This window comes from Puccinia triticina, chromosome 14A (assembly GCF_026914185.1).
Source record: "Puccinia triticina chromosome 14A, complete sequence".
Lineage (NCBI taxonomy): Eukaryota > Fungi > Basidiomycota > Pucciniomycetes > Pucciniales > Pucciniaceae > Puccinia > Puccinia triticina.
The window spans coordinates 4,980,247-4,998,645 of record NC_070571.1 but is presented as its reverse complement, the minus strand read 5'-3'; the positions used below and the strand labels follow the sequence as shown (position 1 = coordinate 4,998,645).

Genomic DNA, 18,399 nt, shown 5'->3' with positions numbered 1-18,399 from the left:
TGAAATATAATCTCATTTGCCCGGCAATGCCTGGTAAACGCCTGGGGAATGCCTGGCAATGCCACTCCCTCCTTCTGAGCGACACGTGCCTCAACTGTTTGATGGACCCACACATATCCCCTTAACCTTTTTCGTAAGATATCTTCAAGTTCTCACGCGCCAGGCCACACCGCCCCAATGTAATATTTCCTTGGGCACATCCAGCCTTGCTTCCTCGATGGCCTGTGCACCCTAGCGCACAGATCACCAATTCCGTGACCACCTTTAGTGCCGAGAGCCCGAGGGACTTGGTGGAGTGCAAAACTGCTGGCGAACCAACAAATAGCCGCATAGTTAAATATTAAATAGACCGCATTCTCCACATATTTATAAGCAACCGGAAGGCATTATTCGAGAGTTGGCTGTCTCTGAAATCTTGACTCTGCCTTTCTGATCCCTGGATCAATCTCATCTCCCATAACCATGAGGGACCCTGCCATAGACATGCTCGAGTTTATTTACAGCATACCACCATCCGTCAACCCCTACGCGGCAACGGCTGAACGCGTCAAAGAATTGGGCAGGGTCAGTACCGACGACCTCCAAACCCGACATGCGCCGAGTTGACGTTCTTCTCTTATCAGGGGGGTCGTCCAGTTCTAGTGGGACGCATCATCCGTCGAATCATATGCTTCCAGTTCATCATGTCAGTGTTTTTTTTCTTTTTAAAGCCAGCGCTAGCCTGACCTTGCTCACTATCGGGTGTTGTCTGACGCGCTGTCTGACTGATTCATGGACTAATCGACTTTGTTGGATTAAGTGTAATTTGCCAAGCCATCGCTGTTCTTTGGCTACGCAGCAGAGGTAATAAGTTGCGTTTTTTCAGGTACAACAAACGTTAGTCGTCATTCACATCAAACAAATTCGCAACATCCTTCAATCCACATAATCCATTGATTTTGAGGGGACTTTTGGTTTAATATCGCAACAGTTGGCTTGTTTCATGTGGAACTGCTCAATGAAGTCGTGCTGTTGATGCTCCTTTATTCTGTGTGTAAGTTGCGTCTCAACTTGCCTGTAACTCATTAGTAATCTTGCTGATATCGAAGTCACCTGCCTTTTCGCCCGCGTTTCCTCTTCCTTGACTTTTCATGAGAAGGCGCTTTTTCCGATCTAGTTACGCAGGATCTGGTTCAAAACGGTCACTTGAGGTTCTCGAACAAGATGTTTCTCCATACTGGGAAGTTCATTTTTTCGGCGGCTGTTTCGTGGTGAGTAGTGTTATACATTTGCTTGAGCCACACATTTTTATCAACCCATCATCTGGACTGATCATGGAATTCTGGCTGGCAGGTGTAAGACTCCTAGCCTTCTGCCTGTCAATCTGCAAGCGCAGAAATTGAAAACAGCCGAGCTGATGTGCTTACTTATACAAATGGAATACGCGAAGTCTTTCTGTGGATTTTAGGCATCGAATCAGTGATGAACCTCACCTCTCTAGGAGCACGGGCGCGAACTGGAGCCTCGATCAAGCTTTCGGGTCTCAAACGATTTGTGCTCAACGGCTTACTTGTCGCTGTTGTGGCTGTTCCTGGTGGTGTGTAGATTTGCTTCTACCAACAACAAAAATGAGGAAAAACAGCCACTTATAATCTATCTGCCCACTCATCAAACCGCAAGCGATTATTTTGTGGATCTCTGTTGCAACCTCCATCTTTCTAAGAGAGGTCGAAGACACCAGCGACCAAGTTGTTGAAGCCCTTTACAAAGGTGCACGAACTTGGCGGGCCGATACATATAGCTCGTTACAGTTGCTTCAACTTTTGAAACCTACGGAAGGCTTCCATGCTAGAAGTGTAAGGTCGAGTACCTGGAAGTGTCCCAGCCTTCAAGCATATTTTGAACTGATCTTCCGCTGCGTCCTTGCGTAGAAACATGTGATTGACAATATCAAGTTCATGATTCTCCTCTATGCGGGGCAGCATTGTGTAATAGCCGTTGTAAGATGCTCATGTCCCCTTAGAACCCTCAAAAAAATGAACAACGCGTAGAAGCTAACAATAAATTTCTTGAAGCTTTATATCCCGACTTCAATAATCCTCCTACGAAGCCTCCGTCAGCAGTGCCTCACAGGTACTTCTGTGATGAAAGGCACAACCTCAGGAGGGACTGCAGTTTCTGACCGCAGCAATCCCTTGCTCCAGGTGAGAAAGCGGCTAATCAACCAAGCATACTTGATTCATCTTGAAGAGCTGTTGCACCTACCGCCAGTGATATACTTGGTAAGTGCTTTGCTTGCGATCAAAGAGATTCCTGAATACTAATATGCCAACAAACCTGAAGTACATCGGCATCCAGGGTACTGCCTACTATGCCGACCCGACTTGGATTCTGATAGACGAAATTGTAAGCTCACTTCACGGGTGCATCTTATGGTGCGATTGACGCCAATCATCTTGTTCTTCCGTAGGCGATCCATGGACCTTCAGTCATCATAGGAACCATGTTAGTTTCCAAGAGAGGGAAAACGCCAACATAGTCCAATTTCTGCACGAACTAATGAGCTGGATTGTGCCGTCGTTTCTGCACAGTATCCTGACCTTTTCGATCCAGAACACATTATACACCACCCGAGCCGAACAAAAGTCCAACAACAAACCGATCCCGTTAGAGCTTCCCAAGCCCCACGAAGATGTGATGGTCAACTTAGAAGATACAAAATCCACGTCCACCTTCCAACCTGCAAAGTTTTGATCTACAGTACGGAGACCCCACTTCTCATTCGAGAGGCTGGCTCCGCTATCCCTGTCACATATTTAATGTATTCCCGTCTTAATATACCCACGAGAAGACATGGTTTGGTCAGAAGACAGAAGGGACAGCAATGCACAATCATTTAGGCTGGCGAAGAGCAGGGAAATCTCCTGGCTCCTGACAGCCACATTGCTCGAACTGGCAAGTAGATTATTCGGACCGGCGAGCAGCTGGCGAGCAGACTGCTTGGACTAGCGAGCAGACCTGTTGGACCGGCGAGCAGACTGCTCGGATTACTTCGGGCAGACTTATCGGGCTAGCTCCGATGTCTGGCACTGGTCCCGCAGAGCCGGGCAACAGTTGCTTGATGCAACGCGAACCCTCTTCCTCTAAAGCGCGTCTGCTGTGCCATGGGAGACAGGCGCGTCCAGCTCTAAGCGCCACCACTAGAGGGGTAGGCTCCTTTGGGTGCCTCGTAATATTCCAATCACGCGTCAAACCTGCTTCGACGGTGGAAGTCTTGTTCCAGTCTAGGATGCAGGAACGCCGAAATCAAACCACGCGTCCTCTAAGCTACCTTCAGCTTTCCTTCAGGGAGAGAGCGCGACACATGGTAATCGTTTTCCGCCAGGGAAAAGGTGGCCGGTTTGGGTCGGCGGATAGCTGTTTCCCCCGCTTTCGATGAAGGGGCATCAAGGATCAGCTCGTTTCATTGAGCTGGACGGCACCCTCACCACATGCAGTCTTTAATTTTCCATCGTTCACGGTGCTCTCGCCACCACCAATCCACGCCCCCCATCGTCAACCCACTACAAGTGCAAGGGTGCGCCTTCCCGAAGAGGCCGCTTGGAATCGGTTAAAAAGACCGCATCTTGTGGCCTCCTGCCTCAAATCCCACATCTCCCAAAGCCTCCCCCACCACCACTCCCATCTCATCCGGTCGCGCTAGTAGCCCGGGCCTCGTTCTTCCTCGGCCTATCCGTTTGTCTGCCTCGAAGCTTTGAAAGCCAAGCCGCTTGTTCGGGAACCAGCCATCCAACGGGAGCTCTTTGTGAAAACTCGTACACAACCCTCGCCTGACTTCGACAGTCGCTGTTATATATCCACCCCCCTCTCTGTATATACTCCGGCGTCAACACAATCCAACAAGGCTCACTAACCCGAGCCACCTGTTCTCCCGTGAGTGAAATTTTACTCGTTTGGTAATATACACGTGTCTTGCTTGACACTGACCATCGCCTCAGCTCGATCCCGAAAAGCCAGCACGATGTTGAAGATGAACGTGAGTTCGATGATGGTCATCATCAGCCAGATCGTCCTGTCTGCAAATGGAGTATGGACGTCCCCGCTAAGCCTGGACACGCGGGAGGCGAATGGGGCGCACTACTTCCCGACGAAAGGGCGCCGAGCGCCGGCCGAGAAGCCGCTGGACCGGCGGGCACTCCCGCTTGGCGCGCCTGGCCCGGGCCCTGTTCCCGTGCTGGCCGGTCCTGGTCCCGGAGCCGCACTCGGCGCCGGTTTGCATGCGGCCGGCGGCATCGTGGGCGCAGCACTCGGCGCAGTTGGCCCCGTGGTGGGCGCCCTCCATGCGGGGCTAGGCGCAGGCATCGGCCTAGGCGGGCCACTCCCTCCCCTACCAGGCGGCCCGTTCCCCCCACACCCCGTCGGAGCAGTCGTCATCCATGGCGGCCCGTCTGCGCCGATCGTCGGCGCCAGTGCAGCCGGTTCCGGCGCAGATTCCTCTGCTGATGCTCACCTAGCCGGCGCTGATGCGCAGGCCAAAGCCACCGATGACGGCCCGCCAAAGCCCGCCGATGATGCTCCGCCAAAAGCCGACGCTGATCCTAGCGCCTCAGCTGCACAAGCGGACAGCTCATCGAACAGCAAGGCTTCCGCCACTTAGATACCGCCTTCTTGCATGAGCCGCAGGCCGACTGGCTTATCTCCACTTCCTCTATCGTCACTGGCCGACACCACCATCTATCTTGTATTTGTTCCACGTAGATCCTTGTATCAAAGCTCTTCTCGTCTTATTCTTGTGCTGTTGTTTTGCATATGTAAATACCTTATAAAAACAAAAAAGCTGCATTTTGTCATGAAGTATTGAAGATGTGCGCCATCTGCCGCGCCTCTTGTGTCTGGTTGCAAGCCGCACCGGAGTCTCTTTGTAATGATGAATAAAACGGTTGCTCGAGACAAAACATCTGTACAACGCATGGATGGTGGTCCTCCATAGCCAGCAATATCTGCATGAAGGACCCCTCGGAACTCGGCACTGTGTGCGCTCCACACGGTGGTCTCTCTGAACTCACAATTGGCTCAAGAGCTCAGCAGACACCTTAATTTTTCCCGCCTCCCCAACCGCACCCAAAAACAGATATACTATATTCGATACTACTACATAACATGGCCATATGTACATGGACAGAATCAGATGCACCCACGCTGGGCGCCAATGCATGTTTTCATGTGTTGGCCGACACAACAAGGGGATAGCGTGTGGGTCAGAGAGGCAGAGAGAGAGAGGCAGAGAGAGAGGCAGAGAGAGAGGATGGGCTGAGAGAGGGCCGATTCGGACGGCCAGAGAACGCGAGCAAGAGCAGAAAACAACGACGAGAAACCGGAGACCACGAGCACACCGAACCGCTCCAAAAACGACCCACAAAACATCAAACAAAACAAACGACAAGATAAAGAGGGGTTTAATGGAGAGGCTCGACGAAGTTGCTCGGGAGGACGTTGCCGCGATGGCCGTTTCTGGCGTTCAGGTTCCGCTTGAACTCGTCGACGAGCTCGCCCTGCCACCATCCATCGGGGTCGGTCTGGGTGATAGCGATGACGTCGTTTGCTTGGAACGAGAACTCCTCGGGCATCGTTGCTGCATAATCATACAGCGCTCTCACTACACAACCCCTGCTTCGTTAGTTTCTCTGCGGGGTTTTTTGATGGTCTAGGGGATGAATAGAACCGTACCGTAGAAGAGAATAGGCTGGCCCGAGTCGGTGTAGTTGCCGGTCGGGGAGGGGTTTTGAGCGGGTTGTTGAGCGTGAGGCTGAGGCTGCTGCTGCTGTTGTTGTTGGGAGGGTTGTTGATAGTAAGGCTGCTGCTGCTGCTGTTGAGGTTGTTGCTGTTGAGGGGGAGGATGCCCAGGCTGGGAGTAGACGCTGGATGTACGGTGGATAGGCTGATTAGCTTGCAGGGGTTGGGGGGAAGCGGGGGGCTGAGGGGCGTTATAGTACGAGTGTTGCTGGGCGCCGAAGGGCTGCTGGGACTGGGAGGGGGGCATGGAGTACTGGGAAGGCGGAGGGCCAGCGGCGGGCTGCTGGGCCTGCTGCTGGTAAGCCGACGCGGGGGGCGCGGGGGTGGTCGACTGAGGCGGCGGCTGCTGGGCGGTCGGTGGTTGCTGGCCTGCATATCCGTAGTGCTGAGGCGGCCGGGGTGCGCCGTAGCCCGTGGGGGGCTGGGAGTGGACCGGCGGATTGTGGGCGTGGGGTTGGCTCACCCGGAACGGGGTCTGCGAGGTGCTGCCCGAGTATGATGTTGGCGAGGATATCATGGCCATCGATGACGACTGGCTGTGCGAGTGTTGGTGGCTCGCTTTCGGAGGCTCTCCCCCGCCGGCCTGCTCCACCACCCCGCCCCGGGCATCCAACGCCACCCCCATGGGCATCGACCGCGACGTGGGATGACCGTAGCTTTGCTGGCGCGCCGGATGTTGCTGTTGGGCCGTCGGGTGGGAAGCCTGTGTTGGCTGGTGTTGGTAGGACATGCCGGTGCTCGAAGGGGCCGGCGAGGGCGCGCCGCCCCGGTTGTATCCCCCATGAGGCTGCGGGCTTGGGCTCCGGCCCCCGTTCGAACGCATGTCGTTGGGCGGCTTCATCATCGAGCCAGAGACGGCTGGCGAGCTCGAGCGCTTGTAAGGATCATACGAGCCGGGCTGTTCCAGCGTCATCCTACGCGCGCCCGGCGAGCTGGCGCGTTGATACATGTTGCCGGACTGGGGCTCGTTCAGGGTCGATCGGCGAGTGCTGACTGCAGGCGAATGAGAACGTTTGTAAGGGTCATGGGAGGAAGAGGAGAACGGCTGGTCTAAGGTTGACCGACGGGCACTCGGCGCGGGCGAGCTGGCTCGGTTGTGCTGGCCGTTCAAGGACGGCTGGTTTAAGGTTGATCGACGACCATCGTGCTCGTCATTCGGACGTGCCCGGGCAGGGGTCGCGCTGGGCGCAGGTGACCGACGGAAGGAGCTGATCGACGGGGTTGATCGCAGCTTTTCTAGGGCTGCCACCAATGGATCGACTTGCCCATTTTCTGCAGGCACCGAGGGTGGCTGGATTCCGCCGTTGGTTGACGCCCGAGATGCAGGCCGGTTGGATGGGGCAGGCAAGCCGTTGGCGGGATGCGCTGGCTCTTTATTCGCATAGCCTGGTGCATAACGATTGGCAGGCTTGGCGGATGCCGGTGGCGGAGGAGGTCCGGTGGGCTCCTGTTTGGGAATATTTGGCTCGTGGTGTTGTCTTGGGTTGGTCGGTTGTGATGGTGCATGGTTGCTGGGGAAATGTTGTTGAGGTGGCGGGACGGAGGGGGCAGTAGCGGTGCTTTGATGAAGGTTACTTTGGGTGCTCAGCCGACTGTTCAGACTGTCGCTCGTGCTGCTGCCTACGACTTGAGCCATGGCCTCTGCAGGGGAAGCGGCTCGGGAGATTGATGCGCCCATGGAAGAGCGGGAGATGGAGGCTCGAGGAACGAGCCCGGGGTTGGGATCACCATTGGTGAATGAATTGGCAGCCACGGCATCGGCGATGGCTCCGCCTCTCTTGACTGCAGCCTTAGAAGTGGATCGGCTGGCGGTGGGAGGTGGAAGGATGGGATCGGTTGGTGAGGATGAACCGGAGCGGATGGCATGTGCCAGATCTTGGATGTTGGTGGTTGAAGGGGCAGCGCGTGGATTGCGGATGGATGATCTGACAAAGTTAGCCTGTACTGCAGGTGCGCGACTGTATGGAGTTTGTTCCCCTCGGGCATAATTGACGTATTCAGGCGCAACTGTTGAGACATTCGAGATTCAATGTCTGTGTAACAAAAGGGGCGAGTTGTGGACCGGTACTTACCGTAAATGTCGCTCCCCGTACGAGCCTGCCTAACAAATTCAGCCACGTCTTGGGCGGTATCGCATCGCTCTAGAGCTTTCCGGATAATTTCACATTGCTATGATCAAGGATAGATGAATGAGCTAAGCATTTTTTTGACAGACGGAGTGGGGCTGCATACCTCATCATCCACAACACAGATTGTGGAGACTCCATTCGCATAATCCCAAAACGAAGTCCGAATGAAATCGATGCGCTCCTCTTCAAGATCTTGTACGAGCTAGAAAGCAAGTCGGATGGTGAGCTTTTCCTTGTGAACCACCGTGCGTCAAAGCACCAAGGACAGCAAAAAAAAAAAAGAAAACACTGACATCGCAGTATCCTTTCCACTGCATGTTCCATTCGGCTGTTGTTTCCTTCAGATTTTTGACGTGTGAACGATATTCTCGCTCTAGATACACAGGAAATGGGGAGGGTAAGATCTCACGTGGAGTATTTATACTGACTGTAAGCTTACCATCCATCTGAACGTTCTGCTGCGCTTTCTCTAGTTTTGCCGTCACTTTGTCATAATCGCGACCTTGGACGAGATGTGTCTGGGCGGATAATCCGTTGACGGCGATCGCGTTTGCTTCGTACTTCTTGCGCGACTGTGAGTTAGGATCGGCGTGAGCGGTGCGTTTCTTGCTGTAAGAATTTAGTGGGTGATGTGTGCTCAACTTTTTCGGTGAGTTCGACGAGTTCTGATTTTTTCTTGTGTAGTCGCTCGATTGCAGCTTGAGGCTAAGAGAGGGGATCAGCCATCCGTAGTGAGACGAGAGAGTGAGTGGTTCGTACGTTTTTCTTGAGTCCTTCCCTCCTGGTGACGAATTCGGCGAGCTTTTTCTCGAGGGCCGTCCTGATGGTGCCGGCCAGTTCGAGGTGGGAGTGGGCGCTCTGTCTGGTGGTATCCCTGACGGTTTCGAGTGCTCGCTTGATCCCGCCGACTTCGAGCTCGTTGTTGGTGCTGTTGTTGCTGGAGGAGTGGAATTCGAAGAGGGGGTTTTTGGTGAGTTTGGTGAGCCGCTTGGCGTAGTCCTCTTCGATCGCCGCCCGTTCCTTGTACCATAGTCTGAGCTCTTCGAGGAGTTTGGAGGAGTGTCTGTTCTTGTTCTGCAGTGCGTCGTAGCCGTACTCCCCCCAGAATGAGTTGCAGAAGGAGTATGGGTCGGGTGGGATGTGCGGCTGCTGGCTGTTGGTGACCGACGAGCGGCGTGAGTTTGATCTGGAGTGGCTTGGTTTGTCGCTGTGGTGGTTTCGGGATGAAGGGCGAGACATTGTTGTGGTGGTTGGATGGAGAAGTGCTCGGGCTGTGTAGGCGGGGGATGGGTGTTTTCACAGCGCGGCCCACTCTGCATGGGCATACAGCCTGACTCACCCGCGTCTGATCTGCGCATCGCCACCAGCCAAGGAGTAGATCCTGCCACTGCTCAAAACCCAAGCGCAGAGGGGACTTCCGTCGAAGGCCAAGCTATTGCAACACACAAGCGGAAGTATGTATCCTCAAAAGTGACCGTAAGAAAAGTGCCCACTCCTCATGCAGAATGAACATGCAGCAAAGTAGTAGTCACAGGCCAAAAACACAACATAGTTTCCACAAAACAGTGGATTTACATGTATTCAGTTGATACTTGACAAGATCTCTTCATGGCTAGTTATAAGCTTGAAAACATAAAAGAAAAAACCTTTGCTAGTACACATTGACCTGAATTCAAAGCTGGAAAAGTACATTGGACAACACATGAGATTAATCATGGGACCGCTACTTTTCGTGCTCTCCGAGAAGCCTTTCCAACTCTTCTCGTTCAGCTTTAGTCCAGTTTTGTCCACCATCAAGGTCCCCGATGAGTTGTGCCCTCTCTAAATGCGCCTTCCGAATTTCATCCTTCGAGTGGTGCACTTTAGCGGCCATCAGGTGTGCAAGTGCTATTTGTCTGGGAATTTGTTCCTGTTTTTTGTTTTGTTGAAGATGCAAAAGTCAGCTCAACAAGTCATCGGGTTTTCAAGATTTAATGAGGCCAGATCATAGACTTGCCTCCTCACTGATTTTAACGAACTCCTCAGCTTGAGCGGGAGAAAGATTTTTCTTTTTGGACCAATGCCACAGCTGGATGATTCGCATAACGTTGTCATCTGACTTCTCTCCAAGTTCATCACTCAGCGAACAGTGCCAGCAAGTGCAATCAAAACCATAGATCTCCCTCAGCTCTCTGTACCGAGTTGCCCGCAGATATTCTGGAATCAAGTCTGTGATTGTGATAGATATGTGAGTCGCACTCCATGAAGCAAATATCCACTTTTTTGAAAAGAAAAAAAGAAAAAAAAAAGCAATTCCTCACAAGGTATGGTAAGTTCCTCGCCAGCTTCAATGGGACCACAGGCCTTCATACTCATTAGCTGTGTTGTTTCGTCCAAGGAGAACAACACGTTGGATCTACAGGCATTGTCAAATTGTCTTTTTTGCAGGAAGAGATCGAGGAGGCCTCAGTCATTCTGTTTGTCCTGGCTATATATAAAATCAATCCAGAACATACACATCCGTAAACAACGCGGCAAAAGGAATTGAAGTTCCATGAACCTTGTGAGAGGTCAACAGAGTGTTGGCCGAAACCACGCTAGAAATGAACTCATCCTCGGTGGCACCCTTTCCGGGAAGACGCGACAGGGCAGCCCGCGTCTGGAGCGGTAAATGATCAACGGCTTGCCGACGGATATTGTGACCAAAGGGGGTGCTCCATATCGGCTCATCCTCTGGAAACAATCCAACCGGGTATTTCTGTTTGACAATATCACCCGTCTCCAGTTTGCGAGTAGCCACTGCTCCCACCATGTCCCCTTTGTCAGCCATTGTGACAAGCTCTACGGTGCCCAAACTGGGGGGATCATCGGAAAGATTGAGCCCCTCTTTGAAGAAACCGTCCAAGTATTTACTGAGGGTGACAATCACACATCCTTTACCCTGGTTGACTGTGGGGTTGATGAGTATGCACCATTCCCTCGGTTCCCCCGAGTCGGATGGATCGGGATCTTGGAAGCAGGTTGATTTGAAAAACCCTTTATCTAACGGCTCAAGTTCTGTTTGAGGAATTTCTTTATCGTATTTATAAACAGGTTTTTTGGGCGAGGAGAAGAAGCCAGGCTTCTTTCCATCTGTTCCTTCAATTCCCTTGACTTCGTATGACAAATGAGAGCTGTGAGTTTCGGGTTCATGGAGAAGTGTTTCCAAATCCTTGACGTCGGCAGCAGACCAGTTTATCCCGCCCTCCAGACCTGCCATGAATTTGGCTTTCTCTGCATGCTCTTTAACTTGTTGCATTTCCTTTTTTGAATTGGCAAGTTGGGCGGCAATCAGGCTGGCACGGGCTATGAACTTGGGGATTCTTTCCTGTATTTGTAAGAGGCATAAGTGAACTCAATCGGTTCATATGTTCTGTAATTTTTTTCTTAAAAAATAATCACAGCTACTCACCATCTCACCAAATTTGAGAAACTGCTTTATTTCACTCGGATAAAGATTTGAATTTTTTGAGAGCTCAGCGAGATCCTTGAGCCTCCAAATTCTTTCATTTGACTGCTGCACAAGCTCTTCACTCATCTGGCAATGTGGGCAAGTGCAATCAAAACCATAGATTTCTTTCAGTTTTTCTTTCCTGTCTTGCTGATACAACTCTTGGAAAACATCTATGATTTCAAAATTTCAGTTTCACGGTCAGCAGAATTCACGATGATTGCTTACAAGATATAGTAAGTTCCTCGCCCGCTTCAATTGTCTCATAAGCCTTCATGTGCAATAGTTGTGTCTCGGGATCAACATAGTAATATACGTTTGGTTTGCAGGAATGATTGTAATGCCTGTTTGCCATTTGTTTGGGGAGGAAAAGAAAAATAAAAAAATGTTTGTTCTGCATTTACCAACCCCAAGATAAAGCAAGCAGAACTTACGAGGCATCCAGATATATTGCAGCAAAATCAAGTTTCTTGTCTGAAACTGTGTGATGGGTTTCATAACTGCTGGCTGCAATCACACTGGTAAAAAACTGGTCCCTTCTGGCAAGACGCAATATGGCATCCCGAGTTTGGGGTGGCAGATGATCAATAGCTGGTCGAAAGATACTTTGGCCAAAGGGAGTGTTCCACACTGGGTCCATGCGTGGAAACAGCACAACCGGGTATAGCTGGTGGACATATTCACCCCTTTCGATTTTACGAGCAGCTACGACTCCCTTACCACCTTTTTCAGGCATGGGCACAATCTTTGCGGCGCCAATGTCTGGCGGATCATCTGATATTTTGAGTCCCTCTTTAAAGAACCCATCCAAGTATTTCGCGGGGGAAACGATAACGCAACCTTTGCCATGGTTGATGGTGGAGTTGATGAGTATGCACCATTCATCTGGTTCGTCGGGATTGGATGGATTGAGATTTTGGAAGCAGGTTGATTTGTAAAACCCATTATCGAATAGCTCAGGTTCTGGTGGGTGAATTTCCTTATAAAGAGGACTTTCGGACGAGGAAAAGAGGCTAGACTCTTTGCCATATTTTTCTGCTTCGGTCGGATCGTTGAGCAGCGTTCCCACTTTGGGTTTATCACTAAAAAAATTGGATAAATGTATCTGAGTAATTTGTGCACATCAAGTAATATCAATAAACTCAGTCTACTAACGCCTGCTGCCCGCTTTCTATACCAGAAGCTCCCAATGCGACATGGCTGCCGTCCTTTTCGAAGATACCTCCAGGTTTTCCTGACTCCCCTCCCTCTATGCCTTCAGGTATTGTGACAGCCTTCAAGCTATCACCCAGTTTATCAACTTGATTTTCGCTGTGAGTCTGACTGAAATCACTGGACCTCAAATTCTCTGTTGAGCGCGGGAAGCTGCTTGAACTTATGAGAGGCTCATCCAAGCTTGGGCGCCTAACTGATGCTGAAAGCTCTGCATCGAGTGCGGTGGTCAAGAGATTGGTGTTAAGTAAATCGAAGATGGTCAAAATGCGCACTAGCACTTTGAGTCTTTCGCCTAGCATTTTGAAATGTAAGTTGAGAGGAATTGAAGGAACTTATAAGTAAACTCGCTGAAGCTGGGAAAGAAGAACCACAATCTCCTCTGAGACCGCAGAGACTGCCGCTTATAAGCACTGCAAGAAAACGTGCACACGGAGAGGAGCGGAACGGCCAGTACTCGCACGCATGGCTTTGCTTAAATGTTTTGCCTGGCCGGCAGGTACCTAGATCGTGAACAAAATCAGATCCAACAAGTGCAACAGGCAATTGGATCATCTGTCACGTACAAGTACTTGCCTATCCGAATCTAATTGTTAGAGTTACACGAGGTTTCTTTTGCTTTCTTTCAGACTGCGCCACGAGATGCTCAGTATTGTTGAGTCTTGCGTAGCCAACTCCAGGCACCCGCACACACGGAACGGAGCGGAAAGGCCAGTACTTGCCCCCGCTCAAATCTTTTGCCAGACCAAGATGGTAAACACAATTAGATCGCAGATACACACAACAGGCAATTGATCTGACACATTCCAGTATCCAAACCTAATTGTCAGAGTTAGCTGAGCTTTCTTTTTCTTTCTTTCAAACTGCACAACAGGACTCTATTTAAGATTTTTGAAGTGTCAGATTGTGTACAACTATCTACTAAAATTCAGGTGTAATGTATCACCTGGAAAATTTTTAACCCCACCTGTGACAGCCCTGTGGCAGATAGGGTTTACATTTTTTGTTTTCCAAACCTCTCCTCCCTCATTGCTGATGAAAGATGTGTTAGCTGGAACCTGACTAGTTTTATCTCTGTGGATTATCACACTTGAGTCTGACCAAGGGATGCAAGAAACTTCTTTCAAACTACACAGAAGGACTCCATCTAAGATTTGTTAAGTATCAGATTGTGTATATCTTGAGCAAAAGAAATTGATCCTGTATCAACTTAAAAATTACCTCCTGTGACATCTGCAAAATATGCTTGCAATTGTTTTACCCATACTGTTGGTACATGTAGGTGACATGTATGTAGTCCTCAACTTCATTGACTGTCACATGTTATTGTAGTTACTATTTAGCTCATTCCATGTAAACGTAATGAACTCTATTAATTCCCTGAGCACTCAATCCAACACATACCTCCAGACTCAAGTCTTCCCTTTCTTTGAGAATTTGGTTTACATATTCATTGACATCACTATATGCAGTGAAGGACTTCCTGTCAACTTTGAATAGATCTGGAATTTCAGATTTCACAGGGAAATCTGAAATTTGGAACTCTGGATCACTTTGGGGATCTTTGGGGACCTAGATTTATTTCCCTATGAAATAGTAAATCCATTGGCTCAGATCTGACTTTTCAGATTGACAGAAAGTCCTCACTGGAGGACTTACTGTCAATCTGGGAACCCCTTCCAGACCTAGATCTGAGCCAAATATTGCAGGGAAATCTAGGCTTTGGGACTCTGGGAGCCTCCCTGATTGCTCCCTGATTGCAACAGGAAGTCCTCCACTGATCTCGATTAAACAATATTGTTGCACAGACCCTCCCCAACCTTCTGTGTCTACCATGAGCTGATAAATCAGTTTTAAAAAAGGATTGCAGAGGGTTCATTGATTTTCTAAGAAATTATTTTACTCACCCAGCCAAATGTAACAGTGAGGTTAGTGGCAGGTGATGTGGCATATCCAAATGTTTCTACATTTTAGCATAGCATAGCATACATTCATTGGATCTGCGCTAAAGCTATGCACATAGGACGCAAAAAGGTGCCTGCTACCCCGACTTCAGCGGCATATTTCCCCTTTTTTCCACAAAACAAGTTCTGTAGCGTGGCATAACACAGTGCAGCTATAATCACAGTGAAAAGGATGTGATATGATGTAATATCACATTGCTGGGGCGATGCACCAGATTGCACATCCCTTGTATGTAGGCCAATCTGATCCAATCCAAAGATATCAGATTGGATTTTGGGTCAATACCAACCAATACCATTCCATGGATTGGAACAGTTACAGTGTTGCTGGCAGGCAGAGGCCTCCCTACATAGAAAATGATGAGTGAATTTAGCAGTCTATCTACAATATTTCCCTTTTATATGCAGAAGAGTGCCAAATATATTTATTCCAGGATTTCCCAGGATCAAAGATATGTAAACAGGAATCAAACATATGCAAATGGGAAATAGGAGCTTGAGACTAATGAAAGGAAAACAAAATTCAATAATGCAATTTGATTGTTGAGTTTGAGATTGTGTGTGAAACCATCTGTGAGACTGTTTCAACTGGTACATGAAAGGTGTGATTTGCGTTTCTTGTGATCCAGTAGAGATATAGGGCCCCAATTATAAACAGCTTTTGAAACTTTATTCAAATATATTTCCAATTGTTTTGAAGGTCAGTTATAACTTGTTGATAGTTAAATACAGGTTTTCAAAAGTTTTTTTGAGCTCAAAAGAAGTTGAATTTTGCTAAAATTTGCAAACACACAATTACAGGTCTCAATACACCGTATGGGTTCCTGTACCATGTGATCTTGAAGGTGTGGTGCTTTTCAATGGGATCCTGGTATGTAATAGTATCCACCACCCATTGTTCCATCCCCTCCCCACCTGCACGTCTGGACCAACAGCCGCTGGCCTGACCTCGCGCAGGGGCACTATTGGGATTCTTGTCAAAGGAGTCCCTGGGTGTACGGAGAGCCCTCTGGGCGGGGTCCCTCAGCCCCTCCGTTCAAGAGGCTTGGTTAAGCTAGACCTCACACGGTGTTGGCTTTACTTTTGAACACTGTAGTGCAACACCCAGACAAACACATCTGCAGTCACTGTGGATGCAGCCCCAACAGAATTTTCCGGGTGTCACAACATGTGATTTTTGAGACTTGTTCAAGCTCTTTGGTCTAGCCAAAGCTGGAACAGAAGGTGCACAGGGCCAGTTTGCTGAAGGTGCCTGGGTCTAGGCCGCCAGGCGAGGTCAACAGGTAGGCATCCGTCCGATGCAAGCCCGCCGACTGGGTTGCAAACCCCGGTAGAGTTTCCATGCCAACTGGTTGCGCCCTAGTAGAGCAGAACAGTTGAGGTGGCAAATATTCCTGTACACTAAGGCCTAAATTGCCTGTGTGCGCGCCTGGTTTATAATTGGCCAGGTTTTGAATGACTTTTGAAATCCTGTATGTAACTATAAACAAGTTAGAACTGGGCTTCAAAACAATCAGAAATATATTTGAATAAAGTTTCAAAAACTTTTTATAATTGGGGCCTAAGAGTGGTTCCAGTGGGTAACTAATGGCAACACTGAAACAAATATGATACATGGTGTGTATCTGGTAAATGTTTTAAATTGAAGATGCATACCAAAATTCCCAATTTTGTCTTTTTAGCCATTATTAAGTATTTGATGGCTGAAAACAAAAAATTGGACATCTAGGTCTGTATCTTCAATGAAAAATGTTTATCAGATATGCTCCATGTATCATATTTGTTTCAGCTTTGCTAGGGGTTATTTTGGCCTTGGATCCAATTTCTGATGTCCAATTGGCTTTATCTTGAGGTGTTTAGTCAGTATAAATGAAACTTTGAATTTCCCCACCTGCAAACACAGGAATAACCACTACACCAGTCAATTCAGCAACTCGGCTCATATTTTTCCTTTTTTTTATTGTGAGAAACAAGTCTTCAAGAAGGGAATACCTCCCCTCCGCTATTTAGGACAACACACATTGGAAATCAATGTGGGAGCTTTTCCTTCTTGCTGGTTGGTCTGCAGACTGGTCATCAAGCAGGCAAGAAACCCTTCTTTGTGGGCAATAACTCTATTAATAGTCAAGAAGGGAGTATGTCCTTCTTGGTAATGGGTTTGGAGACTGACTATTAAGGAGGTAAACTTCTCTCCTAAATGGCCAGAATACAGATGCATTCAATTTGGGACCCCAACTGGGTCTATATGCCCTGGGTGATACCAGGGGCCTCCATCATGATGGTTTTTATGTACCACATTTTTCTTGCAGTTTTAGTAGGTCCTGTTCAACATTCAATGTTTTTTTTCAGAAAAGATTTTCATTCATCTCAGCACTAACTTAACACAAGAACCCCCCTGGTGGGAGGGCTGCTGTGGCTGGCAGCAATGCTGCCCCTTTTGCAGGGAGGGACTTGCATATTATCCCACAATTTCATAGGGGAGCAGAAAGTACCATTTGGCTGTAAGGTGTTTCAACTTTTCAGTAGCTCCACCTTCCAGCCCATTCACAGGTCTGAACCACATCTTTCTAAGCCTTTGGGATCTCCTCTACAGTTCTGTCTCCTTGGGATTTTTGTATTGCCATTGATGTATTTTCAATAATTTTTGCCAACAAATGAAGAATGCCCAAGTGCAACAAATGAAAATTCACAATTTCCTGGCTACAAGAAAGACAAGTGGCTCAAATTCTTAACCAGAACTAAATTTAAAATTCTCTACATTCATTTTTCCATACCATTTTTCTCCTTGTTATATAGCAGATACTTTCTGCTCCTGCTGGTATTGCGGGATAACATCTAAGCCTATTTTCTGATTATACAACTTATCTGTTACAAAGTTTTACAAGATTTTACATGAATCTGAATGCAATTGAGTCTATTGACTATTGAATTGAAAAGTAAAATTACAATTCAAACAATTGGAAATGGTTTGGGAAAGGGAGGGAAGAAGAATATATCCACAGGGGATTTGTAATCAAAAACAATGGGGAACAAATTCAATGATGATATTGGAAAGAAAATGTAAGCAAAAACTAGAATCCTAGAAATGAGATGTTGAGTCAGTGGGCTAGCCAAAAAGGCAGAGGAAGATTGGGGGACCTACTCAGGGTGATGATGCTTTGAGCTCTGTCCAGGCAGTTTCCAAAATGGTCAATATATCTTGATAAAGTTTCTTGGAATTCTTGCCTCTGACACCGGGATTGCGCATGGTTTTGGCAAACTTGCCCACACATTTGATGAGAGGGTCTTTGGTGTAACAAGATGTGAAATGCTTGTTAAGGTCTGTAATGTGAGTGAGGCAACCAGCCTTTGTGTGTGCTAGCCCTTGCGGGGTGCAGTAAATCCATTGTATCAAAATAAAACTTTTCTGTTCTTTGGCAGGGAAATGAATGCAAATCCATAAAAAGACCCAAAAAAAATGATTCCAGATCATCCATGAAATCATGCGCATGTTGTTTTCTGAGCAAGTTGATTGATATGAAGACTTTAGTGCCAGTTCTTTCTTTGCGTTCTACGCAATTTTTGAGAGGGTAAGGAATTGAAACATCCAGGTCAATCAGGAAATTTCAATACGGATTGTCTTTGTCACCAATCATAAGATTGTTGACCAAGATGTCTCGGTGAAGATAGCCAGCCTGCAATAATCCCTGGTGTCCTCTGATACAGTCCTTGAGGGCCTTCAACAGACAAGCCGGGCAATCAGCTTTCCAAATGGGTTGCCCCACATCTTTGAGGACCAACCACCTATGAACCCAATTAAAATACTCATTTGGCACTTGTGGATCATTGGGTGCATTAGTGAATTCAATCGTTG

The 18,399-nt window shown here is 48.5% G+C and overlaps 4 protein-coding genes across 4 annotated transcripts; 2 read left to right on the top strand and 2 right to left on the bottom strand.

Moving 5' to 3' along the window:
- Window positions 1-462: 462 nt before the first annotated feature.
- PtA15_14A454 (uncharacterized protein) lies at window positions 463-2,733 on the top strand (the record flags this gene model as incomplete). Its single annotated transcript, XM_053163172.1, has 12 exons — window positions 463-564; window positions 624-685; window positions 800-876; window positions 971-1,033; window positions 1,139-1,250; window positions 1,389-1,576; window positions 1,660-1,835; window positions 1,911-1,979; window positions 2,055-2,261; window positions 2,323-2,385; window positions 2,450-2,484; window positions 2,571-2,733. The coding sequence occupies 12 exons, from the start codon at window positions 463-465 to the stop codon at window positions 2,731-2,733; spliced, it is 1,317 nt and encodes a 438-aa protein (XP_053027125.1).
- Window positions 2,734-4,000: 1,267 nt separating this feature from the next.
- On the top strand, window positions 4,001-4,636 carry PtA15_14A453 (uncharacterized protein; the record flags this gene model as incomplete). The annotated part of the gene is made up of 1 exon (XM_053163171.1): window positions 4,001-4,636. The coding sequence occupies one exon, from the start codon at window positions 4,001-4,003 to the stop codon at window positions 4,634-4,636; it is 636 nt and encodes a 211-aa protein (XP_053027124.1).
- A 799-nt stretch (window positions 4,637-5,435) lies between these two features.
- Window positions 5,436-9,140, bottom strand: PtA15_14A452 (uncharacterized protein; the record flags this gene model as incomplete). Its single annotated transcript, XM_053163170.1, has 8 exons — window positions 5,436-5,635; window positions 5,707-7,779; window positions 7,845-7,941; window positions 8,005-8,103; window positions 8,195-8,274; window positions 8,341-8,473; window positions 8,544-8,606; window positions 8,661-9,140. The coding sequence occupies 8 exons, from the start codon at window positions 9,138-9,140 to the stop codon at window positions 5,436-5,438; spliced, it is 3,225 nt and encodes a 1,074-aa protein (XP_053027123.1).
- A 745-nt stretch (window positions 9,141-9,885) lies between these two features.
- On the bottom strand, window positions 9,886-12,884 carry PtA15_14A451 (uncharacterized protein; the record flags this gene model as incomplete). Its single annotated transcript, XM_053163169.1, has 7 exons — window positions 9,886-10,109; window positions 10,202-10,317; window positions 10,397-11,247; window positions 11,332-11,543; window positions 11,599-11,714; window positions 11,805-12,452; window positions 12,526-12,884. The coding sequence occupies 7 exons, from the start codon at window positions 12,882-12,884 to the stop codon at window positions 9,886-9,888; spliced, it is 2,526 nt and encodes an 841-aa protein (XP_053027122.1).
- Between the last annotated feature and the right edge of the window lie 5,515 nt (window positions 12,885-18,399).